The sequence below is a fragment of the Bos javanicus genome, chromosome 25 (genome assembly GCF_032452875.1).
Source record: "Bos javanicus breed banteng chromosome 25, ARS-OSU_banteng_1.0, whole genome shotgun sequence".
Lineage (NCBI taxonomy): Eukaryota > Metazoa > Chordata > Mammalia > Artiodactyla > Bovidae > Bos > Bos javanicus.
The window spans coordinates 10602248-10620414 of NC_083892.1; the positions used below are offsets into that span (position 1 = coordinate 10602248).

At 44.3% G+C, this 18167-nt stretch overlaps 2 protein-coding genes across 5 annotated transcripts in view; one reads left to right on the forward strand and one right to left on the reverse strand.

The window, feature by feature from the left end:
* The window catches only part of GSPT1 (G1 to S phase transition 1), a 33729-nt gene extending 32208 nt beyond the window's left edge, over nucleotides 1–1521 (reverse strand). Inside the window, exon 1 of one of the 3 annotated variants that reach the window (XM_061402543.1) lies at nucleotides 1501–1521. Coding sequence is in view for 2 of the 3 variants with exons in the window: in XM_061402540.1 (XP_061258524.1) it covers nucleotides 830–1178 (349 nt within the window). In the remaining variant the exon portion in view is untranslated. Of the gene's footprint in view, nucleotides 1–829; nucleotides 1455–1500 lie in introns of those variants that run through there. The other 2 variants (XM_061402540.1, XM_061402541.1) reach the window with 2 other exon arrangements.
* The window catches only part of TNFRSF17 (TNF receptor superfamily member 17), a 90422-nt gene continuing 72334 nt past the window's right edge, over nucleotides 80–18167 (forward strand). The window contains exons 1-4 of one of the 2 annotated variants that reach the window (XM_061402545.1): nucleotides 80–365; nucleotides 3169–3408; nucleotides 12444–12575; nucleotides 15694–15911. The gene's annotated coding sequence lies outside the window, so the exon portion shown is untranslated. The remainder of the gene's footprint in view (nucleotides 366–3168; nucleotides 3409–12443; nucleotides 12576–15693; nucleotides 15912–18167) is intronic. The other variant, XM_061402546.1, reaches the window with a different exon arrangement.

Consider the following 18167-nt stretch of genomic DNA (forward strand, 5'->3'; position numbering starts at 1 on the left):
GTTACACCAAGCAACCTGAATGAGGCAAACGATTTTTAACGCAATAAAAATTCTAAACGTGTCATCAACTAAAGGGAAGAATCCGAGTCCCATTTAAGAAAAAGGGCACACAGATCAACGTCATTTCCTACACAATTTAATGTTAAGTATAGAACGCTAACTTTGCGACACTCTGTTTACTTCACAACCTTACAAAATGCTTAGGATCTATTGACAGCCAACAGTTTCGGCCCGGTGGCAGGGCTGCAATGCATCCTGGGATTCCGTCGGGACTGTTGGGGTCCGTGGACATTTAAAACGTAATTACACTTTCAGTAACAGGCATTGCAGCGGGGGAAGCTCTCTCGCCCAGGCCCAAGGTGAAGGTAAAACGCGAGCTTTCGTCCGCCCCAACTCCTCAGCGCTCTCAACGCCCATCCGGCCGACTCCTGGCTCCATCTGTCCTGGCTTCTAGGCCTCGTGGCACTGACCCGCTCTCCGTCCCATACGGTTCCCACTTCCCAGCAGGGAACTGCTCCCCTGCGGGGGGCGGTGAGAGGTCGACCCCAGACCCCACCGGTGCGCCCCGCACCCTGCTCCCGCCCCCCGCCGCGGTCGCCCCACGCAGACCGCCTCTCCTGCCCCAGGTCGCCCCACCCAGGACAGCCGGCGCCGCTGTCAGCGGCCCACGTGCCTCCCGGCCCCACGGCCACGCGTCCCTCGCCGGGCGAGGCGCGCCCCCGATCCTCTCCCGGGCCCCGTCCCAGGTGGGCTCTGGCCCCCAGGCCATCTGCCCCAGCCCTCGCAGCACGGTTTCCTCCCGTCCCGGGGGCTGATCCCGGCCCTTTACCCGAAGGGCCTCCCGCGCCGTTGCCGGCTCCGTGGTTGTTGGCGGCGGCGCCAGCTGGGGATGCCGGCAACTGGGCCGGGCCCCGCAGGAAGGACGGCACGAACTCGGCGGCGTGGACGTTGGGCACGAAGGGCTTGGCGTTGACGTTGAGCTGCCGGCTGAAGGCCGCGCTGAGGTGCTCACGCTGGGCCTCGGCCGCCGCCGCCGCCAAGGGGCCGCCGGCACCGCCGCACGGGCCCGGCCCGGGAGCTTCCATGTCCGCCTGGTCCCAGCAGTCGGGCGCCGAGTCGCTGCTGCTGCTGCTCCCGCCGCCGCCGCCGCCGCCACCGCCACCACTGCCGGGATCCATGATCGGGGGGGCCGTGTGTGTGGTGAAGAGAGGGCGGGAAATGGAGGCGGGGGAGACGGGCTGGGGAGGAGCAGGCCGCGCTGACCCAGGAAAGCGGCAAGGCAGAAGGGCCGGGGGCTAGCGGCACAATCCTCGGCGTCGTCGCGGCGGCAGCTCAAGTTCCGACTCCGCACTCGCGACGACTACAGCGGCGGCGGCAGCGGCGACTCTACCCTCCTCGTGTGTGCGCGCTGATCTCCACCCACCCAGCCCCAACCACCTCCGACCGTCTCAGCGCCAACCCCACGCCCGGCGCGGTTTGACCCCTCGCCGCCACCCGTACCTTCGCCTCGGTAGTTCTCGGCCCCGGGCGACCCCGTTTCCGCTTATGAAGCGCGGCAGAAGGCGAAACTACGAGTTCCGGCAGTGCCCGCGCGACCCCGCTGCGGTTTTCCCGGGGGCCGACGGGAGTCGGAGTTCGGGGCCGAGAGCAACCGGAAGCGGCGCCGGCTCCCGGCAGGCAGCGCGAGGAGGCGGAGGTCTGGTTGCCTCACGGCTGCCCCACCTGTCACCGAGTGGGGGCGGGGGTGGGAGCGAACCTTGGCGCGACTCGGCGCGGGGCGGCGGAACGCGAGCCTCTCATGTCGCGGGGGTGGTCTTTTCCGTGCTGTTCTGCACAGAATGTGGGAAAATGGACAGCAGTTCCAAGGTGGAGAGAAAAGCCTTCAACTCCTGAAAATCGTTCCCTTCTCGTTTCACCAGCCCTCTCCGTTCCCTGCCTCACAGGCATCTTACCTCGTTCTCTTTCTTTCCACCTTCCTCCTCCCTGCCCCCAGTCAGAATTTGCCCTACATTTCAAAGACAACTCAGGGCGTCTTTCATTTTCTGTATTCATTTGGTAGAAGAAACCATAAAACTGTGAGCCATTACCATTTAAACTGCTTTGTGGCTCATAAAGCCCAGCCCGGCAGAGGGGATTATTAACTGGAAACTTACAGTGACTCACTGTCTGTATGACTAGTCATTTAAAGCCTTCACTCAAACTTTTCCATCCCTTCCTCCTCTTGGCCAAGGGCTTTGTAAATTAAATAGAGGATTACCATATTCCATGATGTAACCTGCTAGTCCCACCTAACAGGGTTATTTTTGTGCTTCATTGTACACCTTCCGGTGAGGTGGTTTTATTTTGAATGGCCGAATTTGCTCAGGTTTTCCCGAAGTACTTTATTGACTGCTGCTGCCAGTTACTGTTTGGTAAACATAGGAAAAGGAAAAAAAAAAAAAGCAAAAGATAAATATATAGATCCAACTGCTTGAAGTAGGAAAGTACCTGTTAAGTTTTCCTATAATTCTCCCTTGCGGAACCCAAGACGGAGAAAAACATATTGTTGATATTTTTCTCCAAGAAGTCTAGACAGAGTGCAACTAACTAGCTCAATAGAAATTACGGCATAGAAGCAGGAACACAGAATGTTTCTTAAGAACCTTATGTGAAGATCCCAAATCTAGATATTAATTTTAATTTTAAATGTCTGTTTTAAGGATAAAAAGAGGACCCAGCCTAATGAGACAAATCAAAAGCAAAGCTGTCAGTTATCTTTGAGAACAACTACTACTCTAAAGTGGTTTGAAATTGTGTTTAATATGAAATTAGCAAACTTGCTGGTTGCATTGTTTCTTTAACACAAAACACTTGGGAAGTTGAACCCTATAAATGTAAAGAAACCAGAAATCTCAATTATCACGAGGCTGGATTTAAGCTTCTGGACAGGTCTGTGGTTCATGTTCCCTGAAATTTTCTGGACCTAAATTCCACCTCCACCCCCCTAACAGAGGATTTATTCCTCTCATTAATACAAAGTTCCGGTTACAGCCTATTAATATAGTTCTCTGAAGACCCCACTGAATCTTATATGTTCCACTTTAAACTTGGTGTTAAGTGGATTGTCCTCAGGTTTACAGAGAATTTATCAATGACTGATATAAAAACCGGACCTTCTTTTATGTATAGGAGGCCACCTTTGCTGTTGAATCAGAGTCAGGAGAAGAAGAAAATACAATGTATCCAAAATAAAGTGCCTGATGTGCTCTCACAGTCAAGATTTGCTCTCCCCAACCTGCTCCTAAGAAAATGTCAACACAAGCAGCTGACTGAAATAGTGAACCACAGTGTCCTTCTCCAACCCCATGTCATCGGATACCACACTTCAAGAGGAATCACCCTGAGGGCACTGGGTGATCACTCTGATAGGTTAGTTCTTCACACCTAATTACATCAGCAGAGTTTCTTTGGTGTATTTTTCCTAAGATTGAAGAAACTACTAAAGACTGCAGCTTAGAAAAGTTGATGTCATTATGTCATTGATGTCCCTGAATAGGATAATTATTCAGGAAAGAATCCACTCTGTTGGTTTTCAAAAGCCTTAACCTGCCTGGGTAGAGATACTGCTCCAAGCAGAAAAGGAAGAAGCTTTTTTTTTTCTTCTCTTTTTAAATGAGATATAATTGATTTACAGTGTCTTGATAATTATCGTTGTGCTAAGACTGAGCAATTTGAGGTTAGAATCTTTTGTTCATCTTCTTTGTATTTATAATGCTCAGTATAATTCCTGGCATAGAAAACATGCTTAATAAATGTTAGATGAATGAATGGGGGAATCAGTAGGGAATCTGGGACAATACTGCCCTTTTACACTCATTGGGGCTATTGAGACAAAGGATTCTCAACTTAAAGAGTTAGTTTTCCAAGGACAACCTGGTAGTCCCTGTGATGCACACACAAAGTTAGTTGACAACAAGAGGAATCACCCTAAGGGCCCTGGAATTGGAATATGGAAATAGCTCCAAACTGTTAACAACCTAAATGTCCATGAACAGAGAAATAGTTAAGTAAGTGATGTATGTAGCATGGGCTAAGTCACCTTACTCATGTCGGACTCTTTGTGGCCCTATGGACTGTAGCCCACCAGGCTCTTCTGTCTATGGGATTCTCCAGACAAGAATACTAGAGTGGAGTTGCCATTTCCTTCTCCAGGGGATCTTCCTGACCCAAGCATTGAACCCAGATCTCATGTGTCTCCTGCACTGGCAGGCAGGTTCTTTACCACCAGCACCACTTGGGAAGCCCCTAAGTAAGTGATGGTGTATCAATATTATGAGATAACATTTAGCTATGAGGCCAACTTGGAAGTACATGTGTAATGAATATGATGTATCACTATTATGGAATAACATGTAGCTATGAGGCCAACTTGGAAATACACGTATAGTATATGGTAAAGAAGGGGGGATAAGAAAGCTGTGGTACATATACACAATAGAGTATTACTCAGCCATTAAAAAGAATACATTTGAATCAGTTCTAATGAGGTGGATGAAACTGGAGCCTATTATACAGAGTGAAGTAAACCAGAAAGAAAAACACCAATACAGTATACTAACGCATATATATGGAATTTAGAAAGATGGTAACAATAACCCTGTATACAAGACAGCAAAAGAGACACTGATGTATAGAACAGTCTTTTGGACTCTGTGGGAGAGGGTGGGATGATTGGGAGAATGGCATTGAAATATGTATAATATCATATATGAAACAAGTCGCCAGTCCAGGTTCGATGCACGATACTGGATGCTTGGGGCTGGTGCACTGGGACGACCCAGAGGGATGGTACGGGGAGGGAGGAGGGAGGAGGGTTCAGGATGGGGAACACATGTATACCTGTGGCAGATTCATTTTGATATATGGCAAAACCAATACAATATTGTAAAGTTAAATAAAATTTAAAAATAAATAAATAAATAATTTAAAAAGAAGGGGGAAGGCGAGATATCTAATACGTGTATAAACATGTAGTGGATCACTGTGCCTAGTATACAGTCTTATTTCTGTAAAGATACCTAGCTTCTTTTAGTTTTTTTTTTTTTTTAATGTATTTGGTTGTGCCAGGTCTTAGTTGCAACATTTGGAATCTTTAGTTGTGTCATGTGAGCTCTAAGCTGCAGCATGTGGGATCCAGTTCCCTGACCAGGGATGGAACCTGGGCCCTCTGCATTGGGAGGGTGGAGTCTTAGCCACTGGATTGCCAGGGAAATCCCAAGATGTTTAGCTTTATTTCCTTTGTCTTGAATTCTCTTTCCATAGATCTTCACCTCCCTAATTGTCTTCACTCATTTCAGATGCCATCATTCATTTCAGAGACCTTTACTATCCACCCTGGCCCTCCACCAACCCACATCACTCTCTACCATCTTTCCCACTTTTATTTTTTCAGAGCATTTACCACAACTGAAAATCACATTCATTCCCAAGCTTACTGCCCATCTCCTACTAGAAAATTAATTCCTCCAGCCTGTCTTGTTCACCATTGAGTTTCCTATCACCTACAACATCGCCTGGCTCACGTGGGTATAAAGTCCTCAGTAAGCCTCCAGGAGAGAAGGAAACATATGTATCTCTCTGGATACTATAAAGCTTTTTAAAGTTTGGAGAGTTATATATATATATATATATAAACAGTTAAGGAAGGCTTCCTTGGTGGCTCAGTGTAAAGAAGCCACCTTTCGTTGCAGGAAACATGGGTTCGATCCCTGATCAAGATCTCACATACTGCAAAGCAGCTAAGCCCGTGTGCCCCAACTACTGAGCCTGTGTTCGAGAGAGCCTGAGAAGTGCAACTACTCAGCCCATATGCCACAATTATGAAGCCTGTGCACTCCAAAGCCCGTGTTCCACAACAAGAGAAATCACTGCAACGAGAAGCCTGGGCACAGCAAGCAGAGAGTAGACCCCAGTCTCTACTGCTAGAGAAAGTCCAGTGCAGCAGCAAAGACCCAGGACACCCAAAAAGAAATACAATGCAATTATAAAAAAATAAAAATAAAAGACCTCCTCCCTGTAAGACTTCCCTTGTTAACTTAAAAAAATAAATAAAAATTAAAAAAATAAACAGTTAAAGGAAGGTATATTTGTGGGATGGGATTGGACATGGATATGAGCAGCTGGGAAAAGAAATTATAATTTTTTACTTTTACCTTTATGTTTAGATTTTCCTACAACAAGCAAATTGCTTTAAAAAGCTTTTTTTAGTAAGATGAAATTCACATAGCATAAAATTGACCATTTAAAATAAGTAAGATATTCAGCAGTATTTGGTGAGCTTACAGTGTTGTGCAACCACCTCCTCTGTCTAGTTCCAAAACATTTGATCATGGCGTAAGGAAACCCATAACTGTTGTGAGAATAATCCTCATTCCCATAGGATCCTGCTCCCCATCTCCTCTCCCCACTGCCCCTGAAACTCACCAATCTCCTTTCTATCTCTAGGATTTGCCTGGTCTGGTCATTTCATATAAATGGAATCATACAATATATAACCTTTTGTGTCCGACTTCTTTCACTTAGCAAACTATTTTCAAAATTCATCCATGTTGTAGTATGTTGTTTAGTCGCTCAGTTGTGTCCGACTTTTTGGGACCCTGTAGACTGCAGCATACCAGGCTTGTCTCTCCTTCACTGTCTCCCAGAGTTTGCTCAGATTCATGTCCATTGAGTTGGTGATGCTACCTAACCATCTCATCCTCCGCTTTTGCCTTCAGTCTTTCCCAGTGTCAGTGTCTTTTCTGATTAGTCAGCTCTTCACATCAGGTAGCCAAAGTATTGCAGCTCCAGCTTCAGCGTAAGTCCTTCCTTGAGTGAGTATTCAGGGTTGTTTTCCTTTAGGGTTGACTGGTTTGATCTCCTTGTTGTAGTATGTATTGGTATTTTATCCCTTTTTATGATGGAGTACTATTCCATTATGTGGATGTACCACTTCTTATTTATCCATTAATTTGTCGATGAGCAAATTGCTTTTGTAACTTAAAGACATTAAAAACAAAAGAAAGGTTAAATAGGGAAAGTCCCAGTAAGGTGTCGAGGCTACTTAATTGTACTGTGGCAATGACAGTTTCCTGGTTTTGATAGTGTACTATGGTTATGTAAGGGGTTGCGGTACATTGGACCTTTTGTAATGTTTTTGAAAATTCTTATAAGCCTATGGTTACTTCAAAATAAAAAGTTAAAAGGTTAAAGACTATCATACTGGGATTTCACTGATGGTCCAGTGGTTAAGACTCCGTGCTTCCAGTGCAGAAGGCACAGGTTCCATCCCTGGTTGGGGAACTAAGATTCTGAATGCCGTGTGGCACCACAAAAACAGATGAAAAACCTCTTATATAACAACAACAAAAAAACACCCCATATATTCTGAACTCTTAGAGCCCACCTGTAATTTTACAGACATTAGCTTAAGTTCCCTAGTCTTTACCAAAAGATTTTTTTTCTGTTCTTCTTAATTAATTTTGTTTGGGCCAGGGGTAGCATTAGGGAAGCTTTTTTTTTTTTTTTTTTTAATCTTTGAGGATTTTGTAAATATAGAAAAGTACAAAGAATCATAAGCATACACATACCTACATACAATCCCAGTATTGTCAATTTTTAAAATATCATCATGTTTCATATTTTAAAATCAGAAATAGAACATTCCAGTGTACATGCTACCTCTTTACTCCCACTTCTGTCCCATTCTATCCCTCCAAAAAGGCAACCACTATTATATATTTGAAAGTGAAAGTCACTCAGTTGTGTCTGTCTCTTTGTAACATATACATATATGTATTGCTGATACATATATGTATGTGAACCATGAACTTCCAGGTGTTCAAGCTGGTTTCAGAAAAGGCAGAGGAACCAGAGATCAAATTGCCAACAACCGCTGGATCATCAAAAAAGCAAGAGAGTTCCAGAAAAACATCTATTTATGCTTTATTGACTATTCCAGTAGTCAATTGGCATTTGACTGTGTGGATCACAATAAACTGTGGAAAATTTTGAAAGAGATGGGAATACCAGACCACCTGATCTGCCTCTTGAGAAATCTGTATGCAGGTCAGGAAGCAACAGTTAGAAATGGACATGGAACAACAGACTGGTTCCAAATAGGAAAAGGAGTACATCGAGGCTGTATATTGTCACCCTGTTTATTTAATTTATATGAAGAGTACATCATAAGCAATGCTGGGCTGGATGAAGCACAAGCTGGAATCAAGATTGCCGGGAGAAATATCAATAACCTCAGATATGCAGATGACACCACCCTTATGGCAGAAAGTAAAGAAGAACTAAAGGGCCTCTTGATGAAAGTGAAAGTGGAGAGTGAAAAAGTTGGCTTAAACCTCAACATTCAGAAAACAAAGATCATGGCATCTGGTTCCATCACTTCATGGCAAATAGATGGGGAAATAGTGGAAACAGTGTCAGACTTTATTTTTTTGGACTCCAAAATCACTGCAGATGGTGACTGCAGCCATGAAATTAAAAGAAGCTTACTCCTTGAAAGGAAAGTTATGACCAACCTAGACAGCATATTAAAAAGCAGAGACATTACTTTGCCAACAAAGCTTCGTCTAGTCAAGGCAATGGTTTTTCCAGTAGTCATATATGGATGTGAGAGTTGGACTATAAAGAAAGCTGAGCGCCGAAGAATTGATGCTTTTGAACTGTGGTGTTGGAGAAGACTCTGGAGAGTCCCTTGGACTGCAAGGAGATCTAACCAGTCCATCCTAAAGGAGATCAGTCCTGAATGTTCATTGGAAGGACTGAGAATGAAGCTGAAACTCCAGTACTTTGGCCACCTGATGCGAAGAGCTGACTCATTGGAAAAGACCCTGATGCTGGGAAAGATTGAAGGTGAAAGGAGAAGGGGACAGCAGAGGATGAAATGATTGTATGGCATCACCAACTCAATGGACATGAGTTTGAGTAAACTCTGGGAGTTGGTGATGGACAGGGAGGCCTGGCGTGCTGCAGTCCATGGGGTCGAAAAGAGTCAGACATGACTGAGCAACTGAACTTACTGATACATATACATGTGACTGTATAGCCCATGGAATTCTCCAGGCCAGAATACTGGAGTAGGTAGCCTTTTCCATCTCTGGGGGATCTTCCCAACCCAGGGATCAAACCCAGGTCTCCCACATTGCAGGTGGATTCTTTACCAGCTGAGCCACAAGGGAAGCCCAAGAACACTGGAGTGGGTAGCCTATGCCTCCTCCAGCAGATCTTCCCGACCCAGGAATCAAACTGGGGTCTCTTGCATCGCAGGCAGATTCTTTACCAACTGAGGTATCAGGGAAGCCCTATGAGATCCATCTATTTAAAGATGGATATATATACATATATATATATATATATACGTATAAGTCAATGAAAAATACACTGTATTTAGAATTTACATATAATATGCAAAATCTTTCACTTCATGTGTTTATCTTTAACGACTATATAATAACTCCATTTATGTTTATACATATTTTTTTAAATTCACCCATTTCCCTAAACTTTTATGTTATTTCCAATTTTTTGTTATACCAACAATAATTATACAAGTGTCAGGATCCTTTCAGAACCAGTTATAGAAATTTCAACTCAAAGTAAATTTAACTTTAAGAAATGTATTTTCTTACTTAACTATAAACCCTAAGATAGGACTGACTTCTTAGTCCATTGGTTTGGGAGCTTAATGACATCACCAGTGACCTACATCTTTCCATCTGTCTGCTGCCTTGGGTGGTGGCTTCAGTCTCCGGCTGGCCCCAAGATGGCTGCAGGGTTCCAGATAAGAGAGAGTTCCAGATGCACCCAGAGAAGTAAGAGAGAGCATCTCACCCTGCAGCCCTCTTCTAGGAATGAGGAAACTTTTTTCAGACACTCTCTATGAGATATCTCCTCCCGTGTCACTGGCCAGAATTTGGATCACCTTCCCATTTTTGAAAAGGAGATCTCTCTGTTTTTATTGTAAAATAGAGATAACATAAAAAATGTACCACTTCAGCCATTTGTAAGTGTACATTTCAGTGCCATTAAGTACCTTCATGCTGTTGTGCAGTCAACACCTCCATCCATCTCCAGAACTTCTTCCTCTTTCCAATCTGAGACTCTGTATCCATTAAAGAGTGACTCCCATCCTCCCCTCCCCCCGCCCTTGGCAACCACCATTCTGCCTTCTGTGTCTATGATTTTGAACACTTTAGATGTCTCCTAGGTTTCCCTGGTGGCTCAGAAGGGAAAGAACTTGCCTGTAATACAGGAGACCCAGGTCCTATTCCTGGGTCGGGAAGATCCCCTGGAAAAGGAAATGGCAGCCCACTCCAGTATTCTTGTTTGGAGAATTCCATGGAAAGAGGAGCCTGGGGGGGCTACAGTCCATTAGGTCGCAAAGAGTCAGACATGACTGAGCACACACACATACACACACGCACACACATACCTCATAGAACCCTATGGTGACAAATACTGTACTTAATTTAGCATAATGTCCTCCAGTTTCATTCATGTTTAGAATATATTAAAATTTATTTCCTTTTCAGAATTTCCTCTTTAAGGTAGAATAATATTTCATTGTCTCCACATACTACATTTTGTTTATCCATCAGTCGGTAGGTACTGGGGTTGCTCCCATCTGTGGGCTATTGTGAATAATGCTGTTTTGGATATGAGTGTACAAATATCTACTCAAGTTCCTGTTTTCAGTTCTTTTATGTGTATACGTAGAAGTAGAATTGCAGAATCATATGGTAATTCTATGTTTAATTTTTTGAAGACTGCTATGCTTTTTTTCCACAGTGGCTGTGCCATTTTACATTTTCACCAGTAATTCACAAGGGCTCCAGTTTTTCCATATCCTCACCAACACTTGTAGTTTTCTGTTTTTGCTTTGTTATTTTCTTTTTATTTATTGGCTGTGCTGGGTTTTCGTTTCTGCCTGTGGGGCTTTCTCTAGTTGCAGAGAGTGGAGGCTACTCTCTAGTTGCGGTGTGCGGGCTTCTCATTGTGGTGGCTTCTCCTGCTGCAGAACGTGGGCTCTTAGGCTTCAGTAGTTGCAGCTCCGGGGCTCTAGAGCACAGGCTCAATAGTTATGGTGCACAGGCTTAGCTGTTCCTGAGCATGTGAGATCTTCCTGGATCAGGAATCAAACCCGTGTCTCTTGTATTGACAGGTAGATTCTTTACCACTGAACCACCAGGGAAACCCTGGTTTTGTTATTTTAAATAATAATCATCCTCATGAGTGTGAAGTGGAATCTCACTGTGGAAAATGGATCTCTTAAACTAGTGGCTTGCACTGTTGGTTGCAGATGAAAATTACCTGGGGAAACTTTAAACCCAACCCATATCTAGATTCTGATATTCTTGGTCTGGGGTAGGAACATGGACACTGATTCTTTTTAAGTACATTCCACCAAAGGCCTCTGTGTGAGGCCAGGCTTGAGAACCACTGGTCTAGTTGTTTTCATTCTTTAAAAAAAATTTATTTTTCGGCAGCACCTGGCAGCATGTGGGATCTTAGTTCTCCAACCAGGGATAGAACTCATGCCACCTGCAGTGGAACCTCGGAGTCCTAAGCACTGGAAGGCCAGGGAATTCTCCTCCTAAAAATTTTTTTAAATTGAAGTATCGTGGTGGTGGTGGTTTAGTCGCTAAGTCGTGTCCGACTCTTGCGATCCCATGGACTGTAGCCTGTCAGGCTCCTCTGTCCATGGGATTCTCCAGGCAAGAATACTGGGGTGGGTTGCCCTTTCCTTCTCCAGGGGATCTTCCCAACCCAGAAATCGAACCCGGGTCTCCTGCATTGCAGGCAGATGATTTACCAACTGAGCTATGAGGGAAGCCCCAAATTGAAGTATGGTTGATTTACAAATATGTGTCAGTTTCAAGTGTGTGAGTGTGTGTACGTGTGTATCTATCTATCTATCTATATTTTCAGATTCTTTTCCCTTTGGGTTATTACAAAATACTGAGTATAGTTAGTTCCCTGTGCAGTAGATCCTTTATTATCTATTTTATATATAGTACTGTGTATATGTTAATCCCAAACCCCTAATTTATCCCTGCCCCCACCCCCGCCAGCATTTTGTTTTTGCTAAGTACAGTCAACTCTGACTTATTGATAGAAATTTGGAACCAGATAGCAATAATGAACAGAAAATACGTGGCTTGTTTTAATTTCCTCACCCAGCAAACATTTTGTCAAAATTGGCAACAAACACTGTGATAAATTGATTGGTTCTGCACTTTGGCTAGACTTTCTCATTTTATGTGTTGTGTTTGTTTTTAACAGCTTATTGAGATTTAATTCACAAGCCGTACAGTTTGCCCATTTACAGGGTCCTGTTCAGAGGTTTTTAGTCTATTCTCAGTTGTGACACACTGTCACCAAATTTAATGATATTTCTTTGTTTTTTAAAGTCTAGATCAATGAAAATGCCCCATTGGAATGAAATTACCTAAGAGCTGACATCAAACAGAAAAGAAGCAGAGAAAAGGGCTCTCAATGAGTCACAAATACATAAACAAGATTGCACTGTGCAAGATATAAAGGTAAGGAAAGATTGAATTACTACAGATGATGATGATGATGGTGATATTATTACCTGAAAAACTGGGTTCGCCTCTGGGTAGGTATCAAGCCAAAAGATTTATTACCTGCCACAAGTAAAGAAGATACCAGGCATCTTTCTCTAAGCAATGTCTCCCTGAACAACTAAATTGGGAAAGTTTTACAGTAAGGGTTTATGCATATTCATGAAGGGGCTTGAGCAGAGGAGAATTCAGGACGGAATTGGGGCCAGGGTCAACGGAGTCCGAGCTTTAGCTGATCAAAGTCACAAGGGTCCACATCACCATTCCGTTCTCCACCGGAATTACTGCAGAACTCAAAGTCTGTTATCAGATTGTTCCTCCCTTGAGGAAGAACTAGGACCCTGTCTTACCGCTGAACTATGGTTTCCTGACTGCTTGTCCTTTGTTCCTGTACTCTCCCATTTCTGAGAGCCCGTTCAAGGGCAAGCCTGATGGCCAGGCTTGCATCACAACATGGCTTAGGCCAAAAATGGCTTCTTTTATGTCAAGAAATTGTGAAATGTCTTCTGCTCTATGCTCTACTGGTAACCAAGGAACGAAGATGTGAACAATCAAGAAAGAAACTTTGGCCCCAGATCAGATCAGATCAATCACTCAGTTGTGTCCGACTCTTTACAACCCCATAAATTGCAGCACGCCAGGCCTCCCTGTCCATCACCAACTCCCGGAGTTCACTCAGACTCACGTCCATCGAGTCAGTGATGCCATCCAGCCATCTCATCCTCTGTCGTCCCCTTCTCCTCCTGCCCCCAATCCCTCCCAGCATCAGAGTCTTTTCCAATGAGTCAACTCTTCACATGAGGTGGCCAAAGTACTGGAGTTTCAGCTTTAGCATCATTCCTTCCAAAGAAATCCCAGGGCTGATCTCCTTCAGAATGGATTGGTTGGATCTCCTTGCAGTCCAGGGGACTCTCAAGAGGCTTCTCCAACACCACAGTTCAAAAGCATCAATTCTTCAGCGCTCAGCCTTCTTCACAGTCCAACTCTCACATCCATACATGACCACAGGAAAAACCATAGCCTTGACTAGATGAAGCTTTGTTGGCAAAGTAATGTCTCTGCTTTTGAATATGCTATCTAGGTTGGTCATAACTTTCCTTCCAAGGAGTAAGCGTCTTTTAATTTCATGGCTGCAGTCACCATCTGTAGTGATTTTGGAGCCCAGAAAGATAAAGTCTGACACTGTTTCCACTGTTTTCCCATCTATTTCCCATGAAGTGGTGGGACCGGATGCCATGATCTTCGTTTTCTGAATGTTGAGCTTTAAGCCAACTTTTTCACTCTCCACTTTCACTTTCATCAAGAGGCTTTTGAGTTCCTCTTCACTTTCTGCCATAAGGGTGGTGTCATCTGCATATCTGAGGTTATTGATATTTCTCCTGGCAATCTTGATTCCAGCTTGTGCTTCTTCCAGTCCAGCGTTTCTCATGATGTACTCTGCATATAAGTTAAATAAACAGGGTGACAATATACAGCCTTGATGTACTCCTTTTCCTATTTGGAACCAGTCTGTTGTTCCATGTCCATTTCTAACTGTTACTTCCTGACCTGCATACAGATTTCTCAAGAGGCAGATCAGGTGGTCTGGTATTCCCATCTCTTTCAGAATTTTCCACAGTTTATTGTGATCCACACAGTCAAAGGCTTTGGCATAGTCAATAAAGCATAAATAGATGTTTTTCTGGAACTCTCTTGCTTTTTCCATGATCCAGTCCAGTTCTAACTGTTGCTTCCTGACCTGCATACAGATTTCTCAAGAGGCAGATCAGGTGGTCTGGTATTCCCAACTCTTTCAGAATTTTCCACAGTTTATTGTGATCCACACAGTCAAAGGCTTTGGCATAGTCAATAAAGCAGAAATAGATGTTTTTCTGGAACTCTCTTGCTTTTTCCATGATCCAGCGGATGTTGGCAATTTGATCTCTGGTTCCTCTGCCTTTTCTAAAACAAGCTTGAACATCAGGAAGTTCACGGTTCCCATGTTGCTGAAGCCTGGCTTGGAGAATTTTGAGCATTACTTTACTAGCGTGTGAGATGAGTGCAATTGTGCGGTAGTTTGAGCATTCTTTGGCATTGCCTTTCTTTGGGATTGGAATGAAAACTGACCTTTTCCAGTCCTGTGGCCACTGCTGAGTTTTCCAAATTTGCTGGCATATTGAGTGCAGCACTTTCACAGCATCATCTTTCAGGATTTGGAATAGCTCAACTGGAATTTTATCACCTCCACTAGCTTTGTTCGTAGTGATGCTCTCTAAGGCCCACTTGACTTCACATTCCAGGATGTCTGGCTCTAGGTCAGTGATCACACCATCATGAAGATCTTTTTTGTACAGTTCTTCTGTGTATTCTTGCCATCTCTTCTTAATATCTTCTGCTTCTGTTAGGTCCATACCATTTCTGTCCTTTATCGAGCCCATCTTTGCATGAAATGTTCTTTTGGTATCTCTGATTTTCTTGAAGGGATCCCTAGTCTTTCCCATTCTGTTGTTTTCCTGTATTTCTTTGCATTGATCGCTGAAGAAGGCTTTCTTATCTCTTCTTGCTATTCTTTGGAACTCTGCATTCAGATGCTTATATCTTTCCTTTTCTCCTTTGCTTTTCGCTTCTCTTCTTTTCACAGCTATTTGTAAGGCCTCCCCAGACAGCCATTTTGCTTTTTTGCATTTCTTTTCTAAGGAAATGGTCTTGATCCCTGTCTCCTGTGCAATGTCACGAACCTCATTCCATAGTTCATCAGGCACTCTATCTATCAGATAGCTAGATGCATATGAAAGAAATGATTTCAGCAAGACTGGACGCTTGCATATTCCTATACACAGAAGATCACTAATTCTCTTCAGTTTTGTTAATCTTTTGATATTCAGATTTCCTGCCCCTTGCTGCAAACTTGTGTGTAGCCTGGCTCCTACCCCACCTCCTCAGAGTCAGCTCTCTCGGGGGATTGCCTGAGATACTGTCTCCCAGACTTGAGTCCTTAACATTCCCACCAAATAAAATAACTCTCTATTTACAGGTTGTGACTAATTTTTTTTTTTTTTTCAATCGACAAAAGCCCTGCCTGGTCCTCTTTCTCCAGGGACTCCCTGCCCTACCTGCTTACAGTATTGTTAAAACTTGGTGATGCCAAGGAGATTACAACTTTGAGCCTGAGAACTCCGTCTTAATCAATCAACCTGAAATTGGTTCTTGTCGTGAAATTGGCTTCCTCTCTGCTCCTGTGTATTATCCGCCTTTCGATGAACTGCTACAAAAACCTGTTGCTCTGGTTTCTCCAGAATTCAGAGGGATGCTTCTGTGAGTAAACCTTGTATGTCACTTTTCCCATTCACCTGAAGCAAATGCTTGTTTTCAGAGCTCTTGGTCAGTTAAATCCTGGGGCCTTCCATGTCCGAAATCCAGGAAGTTTAATGACTGCTGAACCCCTGGAGTCCCTTTAAATGGGTTTGTCTCCCCGTAGTAGAATGAAGCCACCAGGACCACCCTAGAAGCTGCCTGGTTCCTCAACCGGCAAAGCCCAATTCTCCCTGTGTTATCAGAGCGGGGCCATTAAAAGGTGTCTATATAGCAGCAGTCCCCAGGTTCCGCTGGCTTATTGATTTACATTTCAAATAGCTGTCTCAGTGCTAACGATTATCTCATTACATCCCCTTTGTGAATGTAAAAGACCCATGTTGGAGAGCTGAGAGAAAGTCTGATAGTAATCAGCTGACTCAGATGAAAAGTTGATTCATTCTGCAGAAATAAGCGTTCGTGATTCCTGAGGTATGAACATAATGTTGGTGAGATTTGACACCCAAGAGCCCCGTGCCTTTCATTCCAGGGTCGCCACTCCCCAACCCCCTCCCAACATTTCTACAGACCTCTTACTGGGAAAGGTATGTTGTAGGTGGGAAAAGCAAAACTCCAACTTGGTTCAGTAGTTTTAAACTTCACAGCTAGCCTATGAAATCATGTATATATTATAACAAATATGTAATAATAGCAATGATATTTTATTAACAAAAATAACTAGCTTTATATTTCTATTTTTTAAAGAAGCGGGGTAAAATATATGTAACACAATTTACCTGAACTGAACTGAACACAATTTACCATTTTAATCACTTTTAATAAAAAAAAAAAAAATTTATGTATTTGGCTGCTCCAGGCCTTAGTTGTGGCATTCAGGATTTTTAGTTGCAGCATATGGGATCTAGTTCCCTGACCAGAGTTTAAACCCGCAACCCCTGATTGGGAGCTCAGAATCTTAGCCACTGGATCACCAGGGAGGTCCCTTAGTCACTTTTAGTTCCGTGGCATTAAGTACATCCACATTCTTCTGCAACCATCACCACCATCCATCCCTATAACTTTTCCATCATCCCTGACAGAAACTTTGTAAACAATAACTCCCCTCTCCTAGCCCCTGGTAACCTCTATTTTATTTTCTATCTCTATTAATTTGCCTGTACTAAGTACCTCATATGTGGAATCATACAGTAGCTGTCCCTTTTTTCTGGCTAGTTTTTCACTTAGCACATTTTCAAGGTTTATCCATGTTGTATCAGAATCTGATTCCTTTGTAAGGCTGAATAATATTCCATCATAGGTTTATACCATATTTTGTTTATCCATTCATCCATTGATGGCCTCTTGGTGGTTTCCACTTTTTGGCTGTTGTGAATAATGCTGCTACGAACATTAGAATACAAGAATTTTTGAGTCCTGGCTTTCAGTTCTTTTGGGTATATACCCATAAGTGAAATTGCTGGATCTTATGATTATTAAGCGCAGGCAGCTGCGACGGGCGCGCTAAGCACAGCCGAGAGGAGATACCCCACGTCTGAGGTCAGGGGCAGAAGCCGGGCGAGAGTGCCAGACTGCGACGGCGCAGGAACGGCCGAGAGGAGCCACCCCACGTCTGAGGTCAGGGGCGGCGACGAGAGGAGTTACCTCACGTCCGAGGTCAGGGTCTGCAGCCGGGAGGAGATACCCTACGCCCTTTTAAGCCAGAGGCCAGGGGCGGCGGGCGGGAGGAGCTACCCCACACCCCCACGCCCGAGGCCAGGGGTGGCGGGCCGGGAGGACCAACCTCACGCCCAAGGCCAGGGGCGGTGGCCGGGAGGACCAACCCCACGCTGGCTGTGCGGGCACAGGAGGGCCTAGAGGAGCTATCCCACGTTGAAGGTCAGGAAGGGCGGCGGTGAGGAGATACCCCTCGTCCAAGGTAAGGAGCATTGGCTGCGCTTTGCTGGAGCAGCCGTGAAGAGATACCCCACGCCCAAGGTAAGAGAAACCCAAGTAAGATGGTAAGTGTTGCAAGAGGGCATCAGAGGGCAGACACACTGAAACCATACTCACAGAAAACTAGTCAATCTAATCACACTAGGACCACAACCTTGTCTAACTCAATGAAACTAAGCCATGCCCATGGGGCAACCCAAGATGGGCGGGTCATGGTGGAGAGATCTGACAGAATGTGGTCCACTGGAGAAGGGAATGGCAAACCACTTCAGTATTCTTGCCGTGAGAATCCCATGAACAGTATGAAAAGGCAAAATGATAGGATAC